The sequence below is a fragment of the Sorex araneus genome, chromosome 9, assembly GCF_027595985.1.
Source record: "Sorex araneus isolate mSorAra2 chromosome 9, mSorAra2.pri, whole genome shotgun sequence".
Taxonomy (NCBI): domain Eukaryota; kingdom Metazoa; phylum Chordata; class Mammalia; order Eulipotyphla; family Soricidae; genus Sorex; species Sorex araneus.
Genome location: NC_073310.1, coordinates 64,507,082 through 64,530,983, shown reverse-complemented (window position 1 = coordinate 64,530,983; position 23,902 = coordinate 64,507,082). Strand labels below are relative to the sequence as shown.

Genomic DNA, 23,902 nt, shown 5'->3' with positions numbered 1-23,902 from the left:
GAAAAGGTTGTCTGAACTGGGTTTCTTTAGGTCAGGGTGATGAAACTAGAATGTGATGTTCCTGAGATTAATGTTTGCCAGCGTTTGTCACCAAGGTCAGCCCGTTGGAACCCTTGCCCTATAATGGCAATCCGTTCTATGGGTGGAGATCTGGAGACAGGACAGCTGTCACAGGGGAGTTTCAAACTATCAAATGACCTGTTTGTGAGCCCGAAGGAAGGAGTAGAGGAGTCAGAAGTAAGGAGCCAGCTGTCTCCACCGGACGGCAGTTGTAAAAACACTGGAATTTTTTCAGCTTTAAAAAGCAGTTAAGGTGGGGCTGGAGTGATAGCACAGCAGGTAGGGCGTTTGCCTTGCACGCAGCAGACCCGGGTTCGATTCCCAGCATCACATATGGTCCCCTGAGCACCGCCAGGAGTGCAGAGCCAGGAGTAACCCCTGTGCATCGTCGGGTGTGACCCACAAAAGCAAGAAAAAAAAAAGCAGTTAAGGGACTGGAGCAATAGCACAGCGGGTAGGGTGTTTGCCTTGCATTGTGGCCGACCCTAGTTCAATCCCCGGCATCCCATATGGTCCCCCAAGCACCACCAGAAGTAATTCCTGAGCACAGAGCCAGGAATGACCCCCTGAGCATCACTGGGTGTGACCCGAAAAGAAAAAATTTAAAGCAGTTAAGAGGGACCAGAGAGATAGTACGGCGGGGAGGCACTTGCCTTGCATGTGGGCGAACCTGGGTTCCATCCCTGGCACCCCTGATGGTTCTGCGCACAGAGCCAGGAGTAAGCCCTGAGCACTGCTGGGTGTGCCCCCCCCACACACACACCAAAGAAAATAACCAGAATAAGCACTGGGCACACCACGTGTCCCGTGCTTGGTTTCAGAGAAACTAGATGGTGAAGCCCACTGGCTGGTCTCAGTGCCCATCGTCTGCAGAAGTCAGACACCACTCACGGCTCCAGGGGGAGGCGGGGCGAGGGGCCCGATGCCTCTGTAAGGTCTATTACAGCTGGCTGGAGCGTGAGGCCAGCAGATGGGACATTCGCCTTGTACGCAACTGACCCAAGTTCAATCCCCAGCACCGCATAAGGTCTCATGAGCCCGCCAGGAGGAAGCCCTGGGCACCTGGGCACCGCCGGCTGTGGCCCAAAAGCAGTATGTACATATATGATTGGCACCTGACAGAGCTCAGGGCTTACTCCTGGCGGCTCGGGATCAAACCCAGGCCGGCCACATGTAAGGCGAACACCTTACCCTCTGCACTACCCAGGCCCAGGGCATCGCCAGGCATGGCCCAGAAACAACCGTGCAGTTGGCTCATTTTCCTGGAAACACACACACACACCCCGCCCTGATGGCAGGTCCCATCTGCTGTTACAATCTAGGAGTTCTTTTTCCTGTGTTTATTTTAGATTCTTTGATTCTTTTGAAATGTGATTCCCTTTACTCTACTGGGGTTTTTTTTCTTTTGTTGTGTGGGGTTTTGTTTTTGTTTTCGGGGGTGGGTGGGAGGAGTTGTTGGGTCACACCCAGCGATGCACAGGGGTCACTCCTGGCTCTGCACTCAGGAATTACTCCTGGCGGTGCTCAGGGGACCATATGGGATGCCGGTGATCGAACCCAGGTTGGCAGCAGGCAAGGCAAACGCTCTTGTATAAGTTTTGTCCCTGGTTACCGTCAGTTCCAGCTATGACTGTGTGTGAAAAACATCTGAGAATTAGAACATAAGCAGATGTCCGTGAATTAGGAGGGGAATGACCCAGTTAAATGATGTGGATAAAGAGCATATCACATTTAACCAAAAAAAAATTTTTTGAAATTAAGCCTCAACAAAGCCCACTGTAAACATCAAATAAAGTCACCAACGCCGAACCCCAGTCTCCCCGGGGCCGCCCACACCGGGACCCCGGGGCAGGGCTCTGAGCGTAAGCAAAGCGTCCCCCTGTCTCTCGTCTCCAGCCCTCACGACGTCCCCCAGCGTGGGGGCAGTCGTGACACTCGGGGGCAGGCAGCAGATGCCTAGGGCCCCCTTGTCACAGGCCACACGCAGGTGCCCTGACTCACACCAGGGGCGGCGGCCTCCCTGTCCTGCTGTCACCTTTGGCAGCCGCCCCTGCCAGGAAGTGACCGGGATTGGAATCCAGGGCAGGAGCCCGGGGTGGAATTTGAAAGCCCCGAGGTATAATGGGGCCTTTGTTGGGGTCCGAGGTAGGCCGAGGTGAGGGGCTGTCTGCAGGGACCTCAGCGGCCCACACCCCCGCAGTGTCTGCCTTTGAAGCTGGCCACGCCTGCTCCTGGCACCTGCATCTGGCCTGCTGTGACCTTCTGAGCTGGGCATTGTCCACTGGCTCGCTGGCCTTCAGGAGAGAGCCCCCGTGTGTCCAGGCGGGCACTGTGCGACCTGGCAGAGCCTGCCCAGCTGTCCCACACCCACGGCGTGGCCTGTTCTGTGGCACCCCGGAAGGGTGCAAATCAGGGTTAGGGCCGAGCAGCCCTTGGCCAGACGAGGAGGCCCGTGGGTACACCTGGGGCTCGCGTGTCCCTGCCCCCACCGCAGGCCCGAGGCCAGGACTGGGCCAGGCCTGGGCCCCACTTGCATCTGACCAGCATGGACCCCACCCCGGCAGGACTCAGGCTGCTCACACATGCCGCCCACAAGTGACGCCCAGTGGGACTGCAGCTCCCCGTCCTCACACCGTAGGGGGTGACGACCGGTGGGACTGCGGCTCCCTGTCCTCACGCTGTAGGGAGTGACGACCGACGGGACTGCGGCTCCCTGTCCTCACGCCTTAGGGGGGTGACGCCCCGCGGGACTGCGGCTCCCCATCCTCACACCGTAGGGCCGCCGTGGGGAGCAGAGGCCTGGGCGAGTGTCAGGGCGTCTGACCTGGGCACCGCGGGCGGGGAAAGCAGCTCGGGAACAAGCGACTTTCTCTCGCGGCCTGTGCACCAGAGCCTGGAAACACGGCAGGGAGTGAAGAGGGGGGTGCTTGCCCCTCACAATATACGCTCCGAGGCCGGGGGTGGGGCACAGCGGGGAGGGCGTTTGCCTTCCCTGCAGCCGACAGGGTTTAATCCCCCGCACCCCATCGGCTCCCCCCCTCAAGCCGTACCAGGAGTGACTCCTGCGTGCGGAACCAGGAGTCAGCCCTGAGCACCCCGGGCGTGGGGCTCACCCCACTCAAAGACACACCTGCCCGGCCCTGTCCCCAGCACCGAGCGCCCGTCCCGGCCGGAAGCAGGGCCTGTGGTGCATCTAGCCAGGGGGAGGTCTGTTGGGACCTGGGGTCCGTATCTCCAGCATTCTGGGAAAGGGGCCAGGGTGCTGGTTCAAAGGCCTGAGCACAGGCTTTGCCCCCAGAGCACTGAGCCAGGAGTAGCCCCTGAGCACTGCCAGGTGTGGTCCAAAATCAGAAGAATAGAAGAAAAAGAGGACCCAGGACAGCAGACTCGCGGGCTTGGGCAGGAGTGAGACGGGGCCGGGTGCCCAGGGTGCCTGGAGCTGAGGCAGGCGGCCCCGAGAGGCGGGCCCAGAGAGGCCGTGGGAATGGTCTTGCTGTTTGTGCCAAGAACCACCATATAGACACGGGGCCGGGGACCGGGTGATAGCACAGTGGTGAGGGCGTTTGCCTTGTACTGCACAGTGGCCGACCCGGGTTCGATCCCCAGCATCCATCTCACAGGGTCCCCTGAGCACCGCCAGGAGGGAGCCCTGAGCACCGCCAGTGTGACCCGAACCAACAAACAGAGAAGTGGGTGAGGACACGCAGTAGCGCCCGCTTGCCCCGAGCGCCGTGGGACCGGGGTCCGTGGAGAAATCACTGAGGGACCTTCCGAACCATGGAGACAGGGAACCCACCCATGCCCTGCTCGAACCCCGGGCCCTGGGAAGGGCCGCTCTTCCTCAGCAGCGTGACCCGGACCGGCTGCGCCTGCCACCCTGCCACCCCCAGGACACGGGAGAAGAGCCGGGGCCTTGCGTGGACGTGTTTATTTGCAAGCGCGGTGCCAGCGCGGTGCCAACGTGCCCTCATGTCTCTGGCAGGGACACGACACAGTGAAGCATGGGACACATCTGCTGCCCAGGGCCAGCGGCGGGCGGGCGGGGGAGAGAGGAGCGTTTCCGAGAGGGCCTCCACTGGCCAGGCGGCGGGAGCGCTCAGGTGCGGTGGCGGTTGTAGAGGTGCGGCGGGGACAGGCCGTCGTAGTGCCACTGGCGCCACTGCTCGGTGGCCTCGCGGCTTCTCTCTTCCTGCTCTGGGGGGACAGCAGGCGCGGTTAGGGGTCTCCCTCCCGAGCCCCCGCCTCCGTGTGCCTCTGGCGGGCGGGGGTGCACCAGGAGGGGGCCCAGGGCCGGGGCTCGTCCTTCCTCCCGCCCAACACACCAGATGCCCGGGCCTGCAGTGACCCAGCTCGCGAGCACCAGAGACAGAGCGAAGCCTTTCCCCAGGGCAGAGTGCGAGCATGCGGCAGGGCGCTGGCCTTGCACAAGGACAAGCTCCATCCCCGGCATCCCGAGGGCCCCTGGGCCCACCAGGAATGACCCCTGAGCACCACCGAGTGTGGCCCCCACACGAATCGACAGGCACAACCCCAAGGGTCCAGCGTCGTGAGCGGGGACACGGGCTGGGCTGCCAAACCGGAGAGCAAGAAGGCGTCGGCCTGAAAGGCAGCACGGCGGGGAGGACGCCTGCCTGCTCGCAGCCCACCGGGCCCAATGCCCAGCACCACGTAGGGTCCCGACACTGCCAGGAGTGACCCCCAACACTGCAGGGTGTCCCCCCCCCCGCCAAGAAAGGGAAAAATAAAGTTTTGAGGGCCGATGTTATGCCAAGTACTTTACCGCCCCCTTTCTAAGGCTTCGGGGTAAAGTTTCTCTGGAAAGAGAGGGGTGGGAGGGCCGGGCAGAAGAAGGCAGGGGCCAGGATAAAGTCCCGCCCCGCCCTGCTCACCCCTGCGCCAGCTCCAGGTGACCCCGTGGCCCCCGCCTCCTGCAGAGCCAGAGACCCTCAACAGAGCCGCTTCTTCGGGGGTCCCGGCAGAGCTGGCGGCTGGGTGGGGTGCTGGGGCCCCTCGTCCCCAGTGGTGGCTCAGCCCTTGGAGCCCCCCAGACCCGCCCTAGCCAGCACTTAGTCCCCGAGGTCTCCCTGCCAGTGACTGTTCCCACGAGCAGGGGCTCAGAGACGCCGGGACCCTCGCTCCCTGCGCCAGGGGCTGCCGAGCCTCTCTTAGCTCAGCCCCACCCCCGAACCGGAAGGAAGCGCTTGAGCCTTTCTCCTCCCCTGTTGCACCTCGCTGGGCCTGGGCTCAGCCCTTCCTCAGGGCCTGTCCTCCGCTCTGCCCGGTCTCTCCCGGGAACAGTCCCAGGCCCAGCGCCCTCCCCAATGCCAGGGACTGAGACCTGAACTGCTTTGTTGGTTTTTGTTTTGGGGCCACCCCGGGCAGTGCTCAGGGCTGACTCCTGGCTCTGTGCTCAGGGTCACTCCTGGCAGGGCTTGGGGGGACCGTGTAGGGTGCAGGGGATTGAACCTGGGTCGGCCGTGGACACGGCAAGTGCCCTCCCCGCTGTCCTCTCGCTCCAGGCCCTAGACCTGAAATTCCTTTCTTTTTCAAACATTCACCCTGTTAAAGCGCCACAGGTGACAAAGGGACAACGTCCCACCACCCTCCCCCACTGCCATCAGCTTCCCCCGTGAGTGTTCCCGAGCCCCTCTCCGACCCACCCACCCCAGGCCTGAGATATTCTTAATTGCACAAAATGGAATCTTGTTGGTGACCCAGAGTGAAGAATAGCCCCGTGGGGCTGTGCGGTGGTTAGGGCCCCTCTCTCTGCTTCTCGCACAGCGGCCCCGCCCAGGCCTCTGAGCAGTGCCGGGCGCAGCCCTGAAGCCGCCTCAGAACCCCGGGGTGAGCCTGGAGGCGGCCGGCACCCCAGGGCCCCCGCAGCACCCCAGCCTCACGCTGAGCTGCCGCCTGCCGGTCTCAGGCCTCCTGGCCCTGCGGGGGGGCGCCCTGCCCAAAAGAAAGAAACAAACTAGGCCGGGGTCCTGGTGCCCGCCCCCCCCGCACCCGTTCCGAGATGCTCTTCCCCGGCTGCCCCGGGCCTGGGTGGCCTCCAGCCCAGTCTGCTCTCCCGGACAGCCGAAGGCCACCGCGCTCCCGGGACGAGCCCAGGAAGGTTGGACTCGGCAGCCCCATGCTCGCACCTGCCACGGACTCAGATGGGAGGGGCAGGGGCTCCGGCAGGGCAGCAGCACCCGCACCCTCTGCACCCAGAGCGGCCCCGCCCCGCCCCCGCACCACAGTGGGCAAGCCCAAGGCTGGCAGGCACTGGCGAGAGTCCTCCAAGGCCACCAAAGCTGGGAGGAAGGAGGGAGGGAGGGAGGGAGGGAGGAGGGAGGGAGGGAGGGAGGAGGGAGGGAGGGATGGAGGGAGGGAGGGATGGAGGGCGGGAGGGAGGGCGGCCGGAGTGTCCCCAGCTGCCCCGTCCCCGACTTGTGCGTCCACTGGCAGGTGGGCACTAACAGCTGCCCAGCCAGAGTCCGCCTGGGGTGGAGCCACAGCCCTGGGCCAGAGGCGCGGGGGGCGGCGCCTGCCCTGCATGCACTGGCCGGTTCGGCCGCTCACCGTCCCTCTGCTCCTCCGCGTAGCTCTCCTGCTCGCTCCGCTGCTCCTCCAGGTCCTCCCTGCGCAGCTCGTCCGCCCGCAGCCCCTGCCTGGTCTCCGCTGCGGGGGAGGCGGCCAGAGTCGTCCGAGCAGTCACGGTCAGGGGCGCCCCCGCCTGACCGCCTGCCGGGCCCTCTGGGTGGTTGGGGGCGTCCCTGGTGCTCCTGAGCCAGCCCAGAAGCCCCGAGAATCTCCCCGCCCGCCCGCATCACGGTGCCAAGACAGGCCCCAGAGGGCGACGCCGTGGATTCTGCACACGGGCCTCGGGAAGGCGGCAGGAGAGACCAGGGAGCCGGTCAGGGCCGGGCGCCTGACTCCAGCTCCCTCCCTGATTCTCCGTGAGCACTGAGCACAGAGCCAGGCCGGGGTTGGGAGGGGCCACACCCGGCTGTGCTCAGGACTCACACCGGGCTCTGTGCTCAGGGATCACCGTGGTGGTGCTCAGGGGACCATAGAGGGGTCCAGGGATTGAACCCGGATGTGCCGTGTGCAAAGCAAGCGTCCTCCCCGCTGTGCCCTGCACCCCGCCCCCACGGCCGGGCCCAGCTCTGTGAGGGCGGGGGTCTTGCGTTGGTTAGGATGGGGGTCCTCCCTCCACCTCCTCCTGCCCTCGACGAGGGGCTGGCACCATCCCCAAGTCCCCGAGCCAGAGGAGAGGGGCAGCTGAGGAGGCCTTTGTCCACGCACACCCCAGCGTGGCCAGTGGGGTGCAGGGGAGAAGCACAGCGCGCAGACCCTCCCTGGGGGTGAGTGCCGCCCAGCGCTGTCCCCGGGGCCTGCCTGGGTCCCCCCGGAGCCCACCCCAGGCCTGCCCGTCCCCCAGCCAGAGCAGGGCGACCCCACAGCCGAGCTGGGTGGGGTCCACAGCCTCAGCACCCGCCGAGGGCCCACTGGGAGCCAGGTGAGGCCCTGGGGTGGGGGTTCCGATCCCAAGGAAGCGTGTCCCCTCCCAGAGCGACGGGCGCACAGACCAGCTTTGGGGGCGGCAGTGCCGGGGGCAGCTCTGGGTGGGGGCCGGTCTGTCCCCCCCGTGTCCCTGCGTGTGGACATGGGGCGGGGCTCCCGCAGGCAAGGCCAGGGGCCCTCTCTCGCCCACACGCCGGACAGCTGACCAGTGCCTCACTCGCCCGGCCCAGGCTGCGAGGGAGACGGGGACAGCAGGCGGCCAGGGCACCGTCCTGGGCCCTGGTCAGCCCCCTCTCCGCGCCGGGCCCCACGCCTCTGTCCAGTGGCCCCGGGGGACACGCCCCTCCTGCCCACAGCCAAGCCTGTGTCCCCCGACCCACCCCTGCTGTCCTCCTCGGGGTTCCTCCCAGCACCCGCTCTGCCCCGTCTCTCGCCGTGGGACTCTAGAGCCCCCGGGCGGGGCGGGGGCTGAGCCCCGAGTCTGGAGACACGGGAGGCAGGTCCGGGGGCTTCCGCTCGGCCCCGCCCCGTCCTCCGTCGCTGGCGACTGGACGCGTGTGTTCCGGCCCGCTGGACAGCCAGACTCGTCCTGAGCCTGGGCAGCTGGGCCCTCAGGGGCTGGGCCATCAGCCCTCCCGCCCCCGCAGGGTGGCACGCAGGGAACGTGGGTCCCCGTCGGGCTGGGGCACCGCGGCCGAGAGGGAGACCCCCCAAACGGTCGCCATAAAGCGCTCCAACCCCGCTGGGAAGCCCCCTCTCGGGCACCAGGCGTGAGGCAGTGGGGCCAGCGGAGGGCCAAGCTCCCCCAAGCCCTGCTTCTGTCCCCGTGTGCGAGGGCCTTGTCTCTGGAGTGTGGCCACAGCCTGCAGGAGCACACGGGGGTCCAGCCCCTCTGGATGGCCTTTGGCCCTCCTGGGTTCTGCTGCCTCGGGGCCTGCCACACTCCTGCCGCCCGAAGGTCAGAGAGATGTGGGGGTAGACACAGAGGGGGCGGGGGGCAGGAGAGGGCCGCAGGGAGAAGGGGGTAAGGGGGGGAAGAGGGGCAGGACCCAGCCCTGCCTTACCATAGGCCTCGTCGGGGGGCTTGGCCGACCGTCGGCTTCGCTTACGGAGGAAATCTGAGGCGTCCGGTTCCTGCATGAAGATCTGTCCGGGGTCTGGGGCCAGGAGGGCGAGTCAGCCCAGCCCCCACCCGGCCCAGACCCCTGACCCCGGCACAGACCCCAGACCCCAGCACAGACCCCAGCACAGCCCCCAGACCCCAGCTCAGCCCCCAGCCCAGCCCCCAGACCCCAGCCCAGCCCCCAGACCCCAGCTCAGCCCCCAGACCCCAGACCCCAGACCCCTGACCCCAGCCCCCACCCCCAGCCCAGCCCCTAGCCCCCAGACCCCAGCTCAGCCCCCAGCCCCCTGACCCCAGCCCAGCCCCCAGCCCCCAGCCCAGCCCCCACCCCCAGCCCAGCCCACAGACCCCAGCTCAGCCCCCAGCCCCCAGCCCCCAGCCCCCAGCCCCCAGCTCAGCCCCCCAGGCCGCCCCATCACTCACCTTCCTGTGCCTGCTGCGTTCCCGCCTGCCCGGGCCCCACCGAGGCCCCAGCGGCCCCCTGCAGCACTGTGGGACAGAGCCGGGATGAGGCAGCACCCAGGGACCTCGCCTGGGCGGCTCCCTGACTCCAGGACTCGATGGCCCATGCGGGGTCCCAGCCCCTCTGTCCAGGAGACCAGCAGTGCCGGTTCCCTGGGGGTTGAGTGCATGTCCCCCACCCACCGCTCAGGAAGGGGCTGTCCTGAGAAGGGGGCCGGGCTGCTCGGCGCCTAACAACCCCCGTCTGCCCTGGACCCCGTCCACCCACCCTAGACTCCCGTCCATCCACCCTGGACCCCCAACCACCCTGGACCCCGTCCATCCGCCCTGGACCCCCGTCCACCCTGGACCCCGTCCGCCCTGGACCCCCCTTACTCACAGGCCAGGAGCCCCAGGGCCGAGAGGCCAGCGAACAGGAGCACTTGCCCACAGGCCATGTTGGGAGCACCAGGCGCAGGGGCACCCCAGCCACTGGGTCGTGGCTTCTGTGGGCCGAGGAGCGGCAGTGCTGTGAGCAGCGGGGGGCCGGGGAGGGGCTCCGCTTCCATTGGCTGCTGCCGGGGCTGTTTTTGGCACCGTGCGAACCTCCCTGAGCCCGGCCGGGACAGTTTTGAAGTTTCCAAGGTCCGTGCCCAAGGAGGTGCCCCTGGAATGTGCGGCTGGGAGCAGGGACCACGCAAGGGCCGGGAGCCGGGCAGAGAGCAGCGCAGGGTGCGGCGGGAAGGGCGCAGGGGCAGGGGGCAGGGGGCGCAGACCCCCAGGCTGCTGCTGTCCAGCTCTGTCCTGTCCCTAGGTCAGCCAGGCTGGAACCCGCTGGTGTGGACCCGTGGGAACCCCCCGCCCACATGGCGAGGACCCCCAGGCCCCCTACGCCCACATGGAGAGGACCCCCGGGCCCCCCCGCACCCACATGGCGAGGACCCCCGGGCCCCCTGCGCCCACATGGAGAAAGCCTGAGCTCTACCCCACACACAGTCCCCACAGGACACTCAGGGTCAAGCGAAGTCCACAGCCTTGCGGGAGCCCCGGCTCCTGGGGGTGCGGGCGGGGTCACGGCGTGGAAAGCTCCCCGGGAAGCAGGTCCCTCAGGAGGACACGAGGCACCGCCCAAGGGGACAAAATGGTCTCGCTCCTTGTCTTTGGGCCACACCCGGCGATGCTCAGGGGTCACTCCTGGCTCTGCACTCAGGAACTACCCCCGGAGGTGCTCAGGGGACCATATGGGATGCTGGGAATCGAACCTGGGTCGGCCACGTGCCAGGCAAACGCCCTCCCCACTGTGCTGTCGCTCTGGCCTTGCTCTGCTGCGCCCCAGCCACCTCCCCCAGCGCCCAGCACTGAGTTTTGTCTCCGTCCCCCTTGTTTTTCTGTTTTTGCTATATGGACTGGAGCATAGCACAGCGGGTGGAGCATTGGCCTTGCACGCGGCCGACCCGGGTTCGATTCCTCCGTCCCTCTCGGAGAGCCCAGCAAGCTACCGAGAGTATCCCGCCCGCACGGCAGAGCCTGGCGAGCTCCCTGTGGCATATTCGATATGCCAAAAACAGTAACAAGTCTCACGATGGAGACGTTACTGGTGCCCCTCGAGCAAATCGATGAACAACGAGACGACAGTGCTACAGTGCTATATGGCCCTCCCAGCGGTGCTCAGCACTTACTCCTGCTCTGAGCTCAGGGCTGGCTCCCAGCGGGGCTCAGCACACCTGAGGGGTGCCAGGGGTGAAATCTGGGTCGACTGCCTGCAGGGCCTGTGCACTCCCCCTCCACGCCGTGCTCCCGCTCCTCCCCAAGCCTCCTGGTGAGTAGAAGCCGTCTTGCTTCCGTGGCTCAGGGGCCCTGGGGACCCGGAGAGGGTCTGGTCCGTCTCTCTCGAGGGCCCGGGGTGCAGACGGGGCCGGGCTCCGGGAGGTGCTTGCTGAGAGCACAGCCCGCGGCCAACACCGACCTGAGTAAGCGCTGAGGTCTCTGCCTCCCGCTTCATCCTTCATGGTGGTCCTGATCCCCCGGCCCTCCCACCGTCCCCCCGAGACAGGGGGGAGTCAAGGCTTGTTCCAAAGGGGCCCCCACCGGGGACTGGAGTGGTAGCACGGCGGGGAGGGCGTTTGCCTTGCATGCACCTGACCTGGGTTCGAGCCCACATGGTCCCCTGAGCCCTACCACGAGAGATCCCTGAGGGCAGAGCCAGGAGTGAGCCCTGAGCACCGCTGGGTGTGGCCTCCCCCAAAACAGGGGTGTTCAACAACTGGTCAAAGAAACTTTGGGGGGCTGGAGCAATAGCACACCAGGTAGGGCGTTTGCCTTGCACGCAGCCGACCTGGGTTCGATTCCCAGCATCCCATATGGTCCCCTGAGCACCGCCAGGGGTGATTCCTGAGTGCAGAGCCAGGAGTAACCCCTGAGCATTGCCAGGTGTGACCAAAAAAGAAAAAAAAAAAAGAAACTTTGGTCCATCTACACAGTGGAATACTATACAGCTGTTAGGAAAGATGAAGTCATGAAATTTGCTTATAAGTGGATGGTCATGGAGAGGATCATGCTAAGTGAAATGAGTCAGAAAAAGAGAGACAGACATAGAAGAACCGCACTCATTTGTGGAATATAAAATAACATACAATGAGACTGACACCCAAGAACAGTAGGCACAAGGGCCAGGAATATTGCCCCATAGTTGGCAGCCTGCCTCGAGAGCTGGGGGAGAAGGCAGCTGGAATAGAGCAGGGATCACTGAGAGTGATGGTTGGAAAGATCCTGAGGATGGGGGATGAGAAGGACCAAACGTGACGGCTCTCAGTGTCTGTGTTGCAAACCACAATGCCCAAAAGTGGAGAGAGAGTATGGGGGAACTCGTCTGCCATGGGGGCGGGGGGGCTGGGATGGGGACACTGGGGCATGGGTGGTGGGGAGTATGCACTGGTGGAGGGACGGGCGTTCGATCACTGTGTGACTGAAACTCAAGCATGGAAGCTTGTAACTGTGTCTCACGGTGATTCAATAAAAAAACAAAATTTTGAAAAATAGGGTTTGTCCATGACCAGGAGCCAGGAGGAAAGTCCCAGTTAGCTGAGGGCCCCTGGAGTGGCGGGTGAGTCAGGCCACGGTTTCCGAGACATCCCCGCTTCCTGCTTCCTGTGGAAGACTTTGCTCCCTCCCCTGCCGTGCCAAGGCGATGCTGCCAGCCCCACCTGCCACACGTGGTCCCTCCAGAGCCCAGCCAGAAGTGCCACCCGGCGTGCAGCCCCCGTCACCGTCCCGGCAGTGGGGACGGTCAGGGGGAGGCCAGAGGCGTTGGCAGAGACACAGGATGGTGTGGGCCGAGCAAGGATGCAGCAAGAGCGAACATTTCGTGTTTTTGGTGTGAGGGGTCACACCCGGCAGTGCTCAGGGCTCACTCCTGACTGTGCTCAGGGTCACTCCTGGCTCTGTGCTCGGGGCTTACTCTCAGCTCTGTGCTTGGGGCTTACTCTCAGCTCTGTGCTTGGGGCTCACGTCTGACTCTGTGCTCAGGGCTGACTCCTGGCTCTGTGCTTGGGGCTGACTCCCGGCTCTGTGCTTGGGGCTGACTCCCGGCTCTGTGCTTGGGGCTGACTCCTGGCTCTGTGCTTGGGGCTGACTCCCGGCTCTGTGCTTAGGGCTGACTCCCGGCTCTGTGCTTAGGGCTGACTCCCGGCTCTGTGCTTGGGGCTGACTCCCGGCTCTGTGCTCGGGGCTCACTCCTGACTCTGTGCTCAGGGCTCACTCCTGACTCTTTATTCAGGGCTCATTCCTGACTGTGCTCAGGGCTCACTCCTGGCAGTGCTTGGGAAACCATATGGGGTGCCGGGGATCAAACCTGGCTCCGCCGCACGCAAGCTAGGTGCCTCCCCCACTGTGCTATCTCTCTGACCGCTAGGTCCGACTTCTTCCATGTGGGAGACTCGCCGTGGTGGCTTCCTTCCCCGAGAGAGAGCCCTAAAGGATTAAGCAAGGTGGGTCATGTGCAAACAGGGAATGTGACTTGCACAGCTCAGGGTGACTCAGCCAGGAACGAGGCGTCCCCCCGCCTGAACAGATGACCGTATCGCCTGAGTCGGCCGCGTGCCCAGGGAGGAGGGCAAGGGGCGGCCAGACAGGCAGCCACTGGCCAGCTGGGCAGCATCACTGACCTTTGAGGCTCGGAAACAGCTAGGGAGTGGACGGCAGGGTGGGATGGGATGTCCCAGCAGTGGGGGGGGCTGAGGGCGGGGGGTGCCGACTGCGCGAGAAGCAGCTTCGCCCGAGGGTGCATCGCCCACTGCCAGGGCCAAGACCGTCTGAGGGCCCCTTCTCCGCTCCCCCACGCTTCTGAGCGCGACCCCTTCCTAACCGATCTGGGGCTCTCTGTGTCATTTCTTTGGCTCGGGGTTACTGAAAAATACGTTCTTGGGGTCGGAGCGATAGCACAGCGGGGAGGGCATTTGCCTTGCATGCGGCCGGCCCAGGTTCAATCCCCGGCATCCCATAAGGTCCGCCAAGCACCGCCAGGAGTAACTCCTGAGTGCAGAGCCAGGGGTAACCCCTGAGCATCGCTGGGTGTGGCCCAAAAGAGCAAAATAGAAAAAAGGAAAATATGTGCTTTAGTTTCCAAATGGTAGGGGCTGTGTGTGTGTGTGTGTGTGTGTGTGTGTGTGTGTGTGTGTGTGTGTGTGTGAATCGCACCCAGCAATGCCCAGCGTTTACTCCTGGCTCTGTGCTCAGGGCTCACTCCTGGAAGTGCTCGGGGCCCCTGTGCAGTTCTGGGTTGCTGCCGGCCAGGCAAAAACCCTCCTGCTCCACTTCTGCTCCGGCCCAAGTTCAGGTTCATTTGTAAAGCAAAAGGTTGTTTGTGGAGTTGTTGAGTGGAATGTTCTCTGACTGCAAAGTAGATCAGACTCTCCCCTAAAAGGTTTTGGAAACCTGATTTGCTTTACCTGCCTTAAGTGGAATAAATCTAAATAATCACAGGTCATTTTAGACACATTGTGGGTGTTAATACTGGTGACGGGTCCCACCTGGTGGTCCTTAGGGCGTGGGTCTGTGCTCAGCAAGACCGTCCTGACTGTCTGGGCTCAAAAGCCAGGTGTGGGGTGCTGAGGGGACCGTGGGGGTGCGGGGGAGCCCACTCAGGCAGGCCGCACGCAAGGCCAGCGCCTGCTCTGCTGTGCTCTCTCCGGCCCCTAGACTATCTCAGATTTGTCAGTGGACTCCAAATGGAACAGTGATTGAACAGCCATCTAGTGGATGATCATCAGCGAGAGAAAGGGAGAGAGAGAGAGAATGGACTCTTTAATTATAGAAACTCATTTTCTTCTTTGTTTGAACGCATTTCTAGTCCATAGCACCGAAGTCATAAATGCCAAGGTCCCCAGCACAGCTTTTGCACCTTTCCTTAATAAAATATTTCCCCTTCACGAAATATTTTCTTTGTTAACATCCTTAAGCTCAAAACTCACTCGCTCAGGAGGGCAGAGCAACAGTACGGCAGGGAGGGCGTGTGCTTGCACACGGCTGACTGGGCTCGAGCCCCACATCCCATAGGCTCCCCGAACACCATCAGGGTGATTCCTGAGTGCAGAACCAGGAGTCAGCCCTGAGCATCGCTGGGTGAGGCCCCCAAACTAACCAACCTACCAGTGCTTTTTCTCAGCCCACAATCCTAATTGTGTCCGATCTGCTCTCTTCTGAGCTGTCATTGCAATGAATGGGGGCCCACAGCAGCCCAACCTAATCATTATCACTCAAAGTGAAATAAAACAGATTCTAAATAACTGTGAAAGGTTTCTTGGTGAACTGTCATTGTTTGCAGATTAGACTCCAGCTCTGCAGGAACTATCACTCACTAGTCTGGGACGAGCTTCGGCGACATATTCTTCTACTTTATGACTTTCACAGATAGAAGAGCTAATGAAATGTCCCCTTGTAAAGAAGAAGAGGCAAATCTCATTAGAGCAATCGCACTTGATTCTTTGAAAGTTTTCTGAATTATACGCCAAAAGCCAGTGATCGATCACCAAATGCTATTTGCCACGAACTCTCAGCAAATAGATAGGTTCCGCAGAGCTTCGTGATATTTGGTAGAAAGCAAAGGTCGGGGAGCCACCAGAACTGGAAAACCTTGTGGCCCGTCACTATTGATGTTACCTGTTCCTCCAGCATCTAGATGTTAGAAGAAATATTTAAAGACTTCTAAAACTATTTATTTATTTATTTTGCTTTTTGGGTCACACCAGCAATGCTCAGGGGTTACTCCTGGCTCTGCACTCAGAAATTACTCCTGGCAGTGCTCAGGAGACCATATGGGATGCCGGGGATTGAACCGGGTCGACTGCGTGCAAGGCAAACGCCCTACCTGCTGTACTATCACTCTGGCCCCCTAAAATTAGTTATTATTAAACATCTATTTGTAATGTTTTTAGCAAGAACATCATGACAAGAAGCGCTGACTATCTTTCAATCAAGACCTAGAGCTATGCATTGCATTTCACCCCTTTACTTTTGGGGTGTGTCTGCCCTTACCCCCAGCAGGTTGCAAAATGCAGAATTGCCCTGCTATGACCTCAAAGTTGCTCACTCAGACTTTCGGTAGTTCAGAGGTCGGCCTGGACCTTTTATTATTATTATTTCCAGCGATTTTTCTGGCCACTCTCAGCAATGCTCCGGGCTCAGTCCTGGGGACCCAGATGCCATGATGGTATGAACCAAGCCCCGTGGCACGCAAGGCAGACCCCTTGAGCCCGGTACTGACGTCTCTGCAGCCCTCCAGCAAGCAGCTGGACGGAGGGGCTGAGAGTGAGCGTGGAGAAGGCCCCAAGCCAGGCACTGTAACCCCTGCTGTGCTCCCGTCCCCGTGGAGTTGGGGTCAATTGTTCCCCAGGCACAGAGAGACATGGACCAACCCCAAGCCCCTGAAGACCCTCCGGGCTGGGGCCCAGCAGCCCCGAGCGATGGTACAATTATGGATTCTGCTTACAGCCCCTCTGGAGAACGGGGGACAGACAGGCCCAGCCTTCTAATCGGGGCTGGTCTTTCCGCTGACCAGCTTCCAGGAGCCACGGATGTGACCAACTTGGGTTCAATCCCTGATATCCCGCAGGGTCCCCTGAGCACTTCCGGGAGTAACTTCTGAGTGCAGAGCCAGGAGGAACCCCGAGCATTGCTGGGCGTGGCCCAAACACCAACCAAACAAAAACCGAAACAGAAAGAACATAGTTCATACAGACTCAGGAACTGATGTAACCGTTTCCATGAACCTTTAAAAATAGTCGTGGAGGGGGCCGGAGCGATAGCACAGCGGAGAGGGCATTTGCCTTGCACGCGGCCAACCCGGGTTCGATCCCCGGCATCCCATATGGTCCCCCAAGCACCGCCAGGAGTAATTCCTGAGTGTAAAGCCAGGAGTAACCGTGAGCATCGCTGGGTGTGACCCAAAAAAGCAAAAAAAAAAAAAAAAAAAATAGTCCTGGAGGGGCCGGAGCGATGGGACAGCGGTAAGGCACTTGCCTTGCACACAGCCCATCTGGGTTTGATCCCCGGCATCCCATAGGGTCCCCCAAGCACTGCCAGGAGGGATACCTGGGCACAGAGCCAAGAGGAACCCCTGAACATCGCCGGGTGTGACCCCAAAATAAACAAACAAAAAATAGTACTGGAGAGACCGTGGGGAGGGCACGCGCCTCGCAAACTGCCCACCTGAGTCCGATCCTGAGCACCCCCTATGGTTTCCCGAGCCCTGCCAGGATTGAGCGCTGAGCACAGAGCCAGGAGTAGCCCTTAAGCACAGCTGAGTATATCCCCAAGGCTTCTGCCCCTCCAACTAATGAATACAGGACAAATAACATACAAAGGAAACATCTCGCTCAGTGAAAGCTCGTCTCAAGGGCAGGTCTGCGTCTGCATCGGCATAAAGCGTCGGGACAGACTCTGCCCGTGTTGGGGGCGTCTCGTGGCGTCTCTGTCCGAGCACCAGATCTACTTGGATGTGTCTGCGCTAACCATTGTCCTAGCCTGTCATGCGGGGAGGGGCTGGGTTTCCCATGGGAGGGGCGCACCAGCCCAGGTGGCATCACGCGTTCCTTCTCACCCAGCGAGGGCCCATCCAGTGTAAGACACAGCACACCGTTTAGCGACACGTCACCGGCTTTATTAGTGGTGACCTAAGCTGCTCCCTCGTAACACTGCAAGCACTGCCTTTGCCTCTGCGAGACGCACCGTGAACTAAGCTGCAAAGTCACCCGCAAGCCCGCGGACCCAGCACCTACACCCTGATTCTGTCAGCAGGAGCCAGATCCCCACCGTCTCGTGGGGAATCCATCTTCAGAGAGCCCCGTCTCCTGGGGTCTGAGAGGGCCACGGCGAAGGGCTCCTTCAAAGGTTGTTCCTTTCTCCCTTCACAAGCCGCGCTCGGAACTGCCAGACGTCCTGGAAAGGACACCAGAGTCAGTGGCTGTCCCCCTTGCTCCCTCCCCGGAAGGCAGACGTCTCTGACGACAGCAGAGGAGAGAACAGAAGCCCCCCCCCATCCTCCCCGAGGGCGCACAGACCCTGCTCTGGGGCCCCAGTGCAGAATGGGGGCCCCGGCGTGGGCCGGAGGGGCCTGGAGCTCGGCTCTGCAGGTGGGAGACCCCCCAGCGCTGACCGCCAGGACCCCAAGAGCCACCTCGGAACTGCCGTCCCCATGCCCTCGACGCTCTCCTCCCAGCTGGCCGCCAGGTCCTGCCCCCCCCCCCACGGCTCGGCCTGTTCCCTGCCGACCCGGCCCAGCGTGACCGACTGTCTCCAGATCCCTGCCTAGCCCCCGTTTTTCTCATGAAACAATTCCAGCTTTCATTTATCTATTATTATTATTTATATTTTGCTTTTGGGGTCACACCCGGTGGTGCTCAGAGGTCACTCCTGCCTCTGCCCTCAGGAATTACCCCTGGCGGTGCTCAGGGACCATATGGGAAGTTGGGAATTGAGCCCAGGTCAGCCTCATGCAAGGCAAACGCCCTTCCCGCTGTGCCATCGCTCCAGCCCCCAATCCCAGCTCTTAAACCTAGTTCTTCTTTGGGGGGCTACAGTGCTTGGGGTCACCAGGGTGACCCCGGTGAAGCCAGATGGGCCTGCTGGGCCTTGTGCTTGCCCTTTAGCAAACAGCCAGGGGCGGGGAGACAGCGATGGCGCCACTCAAGCCTCTGCACTGGCGCTGTCCCCTGTGTCCCGCTGTCCCGAGGCCAGTCGCTGGGCATGTTTGGGCGGGATGCAGGTGACGCACAGCCCAAGGCTGCACAGGGCCTGAGTGTGATCCCCGGTGCCACAGGGCAGTGCTGGCTGGGGGTGCCACGTTCAAAAGAGAGACGGGGCTGGTGGGGGTTGGAGCGACAACAGGTGGGGGGGCTTGCCTTGCACACCGGTTACCTGGGTGTGATCCCCGGCACCCCAGAACTCCCCAGAGGCCCACCAGAACTGAGCCCCAAGCACTGCCAGGTGGGCCCCCAGACAAAGAGCACCCGGCCTGGTCCAGAGGCTCAGGGAGGATCACGTCTGACCTGCCCCCTCAGATGCCCATTGATCCTGGTCAGTGTCGGAGGGCCACGAGCTAGAGGCGACTTACTGGTCCCGTCCGGCTACAGCTGCAGCTCAGACCCGCCCGGACACAGAGACGGGCCGGGCCGACACAGCTGCTCTGGCTCCCCGGGTTCCGGGCCTCAGGGAATCCCTGGTGTGTCTCCGACCTGCAGGGCACACTGCCCCCTCCCCACGCTCCTCTCGCTCCTCCCACCCGCCCTTCCCTGCCTCACACCCAGCACCCTGGGGGGTCGGGGCTTGTTCATGGGGTTTGGCCAGACACATCCCGGCTCCTTCCTGCACCTCCTCCCAAAGGTGCCCTTTGACCCAGCCCCTCCTCCAGGTTCTGCTCCCGTCTGGCACCCCAAGGCCCAGAGCTGAAACACGGGGGCTCAGCAGGGCTCGGGAGCGGGTCTGAGGTCAGTGAGTCTCTCGGGGAGGCCCCCGAGACCCCTCCAGGCGTACCTTCAGGTCGAGGGTCCCCCCGAAGCCGAGCATCTTGTCCGCGATGCCCACGATCTCCTTCTCGATGTTCTCCTGGCTGGTGCCCTTCACGTCAATGTACTGGCAGTCGGCGCTGGCATAGTGGCAGGAGATGGCCTGGGCGGGAGGAAGCATCCTGTGAGACAGCGGCCCCGGCCCAGGCCCCCCAGGAAAGGGTCAGCATGTGACCCCGCTGGGAAGCTCGTCCCTCTGCTTTGCTTATCTGGTTTTTGTTCGTTTTTGTTTCATTTTGTTTTTTGGGTCACACCCGGCGATGCACAGGGGTTACTCCTGGCTCTGCACTCAGGAATTACTCCTGGCAGTGCTCAGGGGACCCTATGGGATGCTGGGAATCGAACCCGGGTCAGCCACATGAAAGGCAAATGCCCTACCCGCTGTGCTCCAGCCCGTTTTGCTTATCTGCGGAGGTCTTGGGTCACAGCCAGTGGTGTTTGGGACCGACTCCCAACTCTGTGTTCAGGGGTGCCTCCAGCTCTGTGCTCAGGGGTGCACCTGGCTCTGTGTTCAGGGGTGCCCCTAGCTCTGTGCTCGAGGTGCCTCCAGCTCTGTGTTCAGGGGTGCCCTAGCTCTGTGCTCAGAGGTGCCTCCAGCTCTGTGTTCAGGGGTGCCCTAGATCTGTGCTCATGGCTGCCCCCGGCTCTGTGCTCAAAACGCCAAGTAGTATCAGGTTCAAACCTGGGTCTCCCCCATGCCAACCACGTGTTCAGGGGCCCCTGAGATAATACATCGAAGGCACTTGCTCTGTTCGTGGCTGACCTGGGTTCCATCCCTGAGCCCCACTGGGCGTGATCCTTGAGCACAGGGCCAGGAGCAGGCCCAGAGCACTGCTGGGTGTGGCCCAAGCCACACACGAAAGAAAAGCAGCCAGTTGATGGGTCTCTCTGGCCCGGCCCACTGCTTCTTCTCCAGCTAAAGGTGAAGGGAGGAGTACAGGAGCTTGGCGGTCGGGGGGAGGGGGGCAGGCGGTGCTCAGGGTCACTCCTGACCCCTGGCCACAGCTGCGGTCCCCGGGAGGGCTGTCAGGGTCGACTGTGAGGCTTCTGCTTTCAGGACCCACAGTCACCACAATCCTCGAATGCGGCACTCGCTGTGCTGGCCGCGGTCCCGGGATGGAGTCACCACCCGGCCCCCGCCCCCGGCTCCAGCAGCCCACGTCTGCTCGAGTTCCAGCTGGACAAGGCTGCGTGGGCGAGATCCCGCTGTGCCAGCCCGTTGGCTGATCTCTCGACAGCCGTGCCCTGCAGGGCCGAGACGATGGCAGATGGTTATCAGCCATGCCCAGGGCTGACTCCGCTCTGTGCTCAGGACTCACTCCGGGGTGCTTGGGGGACCGGAGACTGAACCTGGGGTGGCCACACTTACCCGCTGTGCTATCTCTACGTCCCCTTGTGAACTTAATTTTCGGCACCTCCTTAAATTTTGAATTTTGCACCTGAGGAGAGGGACCTTCTTGCCAGACCTTTTGCATCTGGGGGAAAGGTGAGTGGTGTGTGTGTGCATGTGTGATGTGTGTGTGTGTGTGCATGTGTGTGTGCGTGTGTGCATGTGTATGTGCACGTGTGTGTGTGTGTGTGTGTGTGGTGCCAGGGACTGAGCCCAGGACTTCGCATGTGTATTCTCCCGAGCGGCATGCCCATCCACCTGTTGGGACGATGGGGGACCAGATGGGAGGCTGGGGACTGACCCGGGTTGGCTTCGTGCAAGGCAAACATCCCACCCGCTCTCCGGCCCAGTCTGCTGGAAACACGAACAAACAGAAGATGACGACGTGGGGCATCCTTGGCTGCGGAGAGGTGGCCGGGACTCGTGGGAACGGGCCCCCAGCACAGGGACGCCCCATCTCTGCACTGGGACTGTGGGTCACGGGGCTCCCCGAACTTTAGATGACGCACTGGGGATTCCGGCATTTTCTCAGCCACGTTTACTGTTTCCGCCCTGGGGCCACCCTGGTGATGCTCAGGGCTTACTCCTGGCTCTGACTCAGGGGGCCCTGTGGGATGCCGGGGATGGAACCCGGGTTGGCCAAGTGCAAGGCAAGTGTCCGACCCTCTGTGTGAGCTAGTCTGGCCCTGAACCAAGTTTAACAGAGCAATGAAGCCCCACGGCGGGGGTGCTCGGGGGCTAGAGTCAGGACAGCTGGGCTCTGATGCCGCGCGGCAAATATGTCAGCAGGGCAGGGTCCTGCGGTCACCCGACTCCGTCCTGAGAGGCGTGAGGAAGCAGCAGGCAGGCAGAGCGGGCGCAAGCTCCCCTGCATGCAGTGTCACCAAGGCGGCCACATCCCCTGCCTGGCCCCCGTGCTGACTGGCCCGCTGGTGTTGGGAGGGCAGCCCCTGCGCACCCACCTTCCGGAAGCCCTGGGTTTTGTTCCGGCCAGACCCGTGGATGAGCAGCGGGTGGAAGAAGACCGTGTCCCCCTTCTCCATCACTAGGTGCACCCGCTGGTTGTTCTCATCGTAGTCCTGGATGCCGTGGAACATTATGTTCACGCCCCCCTAGAACAGGAACAGTCACATCAGCACCTGAGGAAGCCGATCACCGACCACCAGTCGGCACGGGGCCCCAGCCCGAGGAGGAGAGAGCGAGGGAGGGAGAGAGAGAGAGAGAGAGAGAGAGAGAGAGAGAGAGAGAGAGAGAGAGAGGAGAGGGAGAGGGAGAGGGAGGGAGGGAGAGAGAGAGAAAGGGAGGGAGGGAGAGAGAAAGAGAGAAAAGGAGAGGGAGGGAGGGAGAGGAAGGGAGGAAGAGAAAGAGTGTAGGAGGGAGTGAGGCTGTGCTATTGCTCCAGCCCCAGAAACTGAAATCTTATGCAAGTCGAAGACACAAACATTTCTCTGATGTTTAGTTTTAGGAAGCCAGATGTTGAAAAAAAAAGTTTTTTGGCTTTATTTTTGGTCATACCTGGAGATGCTCAGGGGTTCCTCCTGGCTCTGCACTCAAGAATTGCTCCTGGGCTGGAGCGATAGCACAGCGGGGAGGGCGTTTGCCTTGCATGCGGTCGACCCGGGTTTGATTCCCAGCATCCCATATGGTCCCCTGAGCACCACCAGGAGTAATTCCTGAGTGCAGAGCCAGGAGTAACCCCTGTGTATCGCCGGGTGTGACCCAAAAAATAAAAAAATAATAAAAAATAATAAAAAAAAAGAAAGAAAGAATTACTCCTGATGGTGCTCGGGGACTCTATGGGATGCCGGGGGGATTGGACTTGGGTCAGTCGAGTGCAAGGCAAACGCCCTCCCCGCTGTGCTATCGCTCCAGCCCCAAGAGGGTTTATTTTTTAAGTTAAAAAAAACAAACAAAACCATGGTCTATTCTGAAGCAGTTCTTGGACTTTTAACATAGAAATAGAGAACTTCCCCGAACTTCTTTTTTTACTGAGTGAAAGAAAAAGGAAAACGCCACAGTCCTAGGCGGGCAGTGTCCAAGCCCGTGACTGGAGTGCGAGGTTCTGGGTCAGTCTCCCAGAGGACAAAAGCAAAGCAGCTGTGTGCTCTGCCCGGCAGGAGGAACACACACATCACACTGTGCAACGTCCACAAGATCCCTTCCGTGTTCGCGCCACAAGGGAAGACGCCAGCGGACCACGGCCGCAGACAGTCGGGCAGGAGGGCGCTTGCCTCGCTCCCCCCAGCCCTGGTTGCATCCTGAGCACATCACCTGGCCCAGAGCCCCCAAGGGTCCCTGAGCCCAGAGCCAGGAGTAAGCCCTGAGGACAGTCAGATGTGGCTCAGAAAGACAAAAAGCAAAATTAAAAGAAAGTTGGGAGCTAGAGATACGTTACGCCAGGTGGGGCTGCTGCCTCGAATGCGGCACCCGAGATGGTCCCCGGAGCACAGAGCTGGGAGTAGGCCCTGAGCACTGCCGCAACAGCTCCCCCAACACACAGAAAGGAAAAGGAAACAGATCCCAGCACCACGTGCTCCCCACCCCACACCCCCGAAAACAAATCATCAAGAAGGAAGAAAAGAGGGGCTGGAGAGATAGCACAGCAGGGAGGGCGTTTGCCTTGCACACAGCTGACCGGGTTCAACCCCCAGCGTCCCATATGGTCCCCTGAGCACCACCAGGTGATTCCTGAGTGCAGAGCCAGGAGTCACCCCTGTGCATCACCGGGTGTGACCCAAAGAGAAAAAAATATATAGAGGAGGAGGGAAAGGAGGAGGGAGGGAGAGGAGGAAGAGGAAGAAGGAGAAGGAGAAAAAGAAAAGAGCGTTTTCCTGGGGTTGGGGCGCTTTGTCGGGCGCCCACCTCCCACTTCGGGTAGCCGTGGGGCTGCAGGGTGCCCTTGTGCGTGCCGGGGAGCACCACCAGGCAGCCATTGTTGCGGTCGATGTGCTCCATCGCGGTCCAGGCGCACACGATGCTGTCGCTGGGCCGGAAGGGGAAGTAGTGCAGGTCCTGGTGCAGTGGGTGCCGGGACGTCTTCTTGCCTGGGAGGGGACACCCGTGTCACCCGCCGTGGGAGCGCCCGGGCCTGATCCCCGGCATCCCACAGGGTCCCCCAGCACCGCCAGGAGTGATTCCTGAGTGCAGAGCCAGGAGTCTCTCTCTCTCTCTCTCTCTCTCTCTCTCTCTCTCTCTCTCTCTCTCTCTCTCTCTCTCTCTCTCTCTCTCTCTCTCTCCCCCTCCCTCTCTCCTCCTCGGGCTGGGGCCCCGTGCCGACTGGTGGTCGGCGATCGGCTGGCTTCCTCAGGTGCTGATGTGACT

At 61.9% G+C, this 23,902-nt stretch overlaps 2 protein-coding genes across 2 annotated transcripts in view; both read right to left on the bottom strand.

The window, feature by feature from the left end:
- Positions 1-3,995: 3,995 nt before the first annotated feature.
- On the bottom strand, positions 3,996-9,618 carry UCMA (upper zone of growth plate and cartilage matrix associated). Its single transcript, XM_004605468.2, has 5 exons — positions 9,534-9,618; positions 9,116-9,181; positions 8,634-8,726; positions 6,625-6,723; positions 3,996-4,254 (listed from the first exon to the last, which is right to left on the bottom strand). Exons 1-5 carry the CDS (start codon positions 9,589-9,591, stop codon positions 4,157-4,159), a joined length of 414 nt encoding a protein of 137 aa, XP_004605525.2. The 5' UTR covers positions 9,592-9,618; the 3' UTR covers positions 3,996-4,156.
- A 7,648-nt stretch (positions 9,619-17,266) lies between these two features.
- PHYH (phytanoyl-CoA 2-hydroxylase) overlaps positions 17,267-23,902 on the bottom strand; it is a 12,741-nt gene continuing 6,105 nt past the window's right edge. The window contains exons 6-9 of the mRNA XM_055147502.1: positions 23,444-23,625; positions 21,544-21,693; positions 19,160-19,294; positions 17,267-17,566 (exon numbers count right to left, since the gene is read on the bottom strand). Coding sequence (XP_055003477.1) covers positions 17,513-17,566; positions 19,160-19,294; positions 21,544-21,693; positions 23,444-23,625 — 521 coding nt within the window. The 3' untranslated portion in view covers positions 17,267-17,512. The remainder of the gene's footprint in view (positions 17,567-19,159; positions 19,295-21,543; positions 21,694-23,443; positions 23,626-23,902) is intronic.

What these genes read in the sequence shown, in the direction of transcription:
- UCMA (XM_004605468.2), bottom strand. Translation starts at nt 9,591, where the DNA reads ATGGCCTGTGGGCAAGTGCTCCTGTTCGCTGGCCTCTCGGCCCTGGGG. An exon ending in AACGCAGCAGGCACAGGAAG is followed by an intron (nt 8,727 to 9,115) that starts GTGAGTGATGGG and finishes TCCTGGCCCCAG; the next exon opens with ACCCCGGACAGATCTTCATG. An exon ending in GCCCCCCGACGAGGCCTATG is followed by an intron (nt 6,724 to 8,633) that starts GTAAGGCAGGGC and finishes CCTCCCCCGCAG; the next exon opens with CGGAGACCAGGCAGGGGCTG.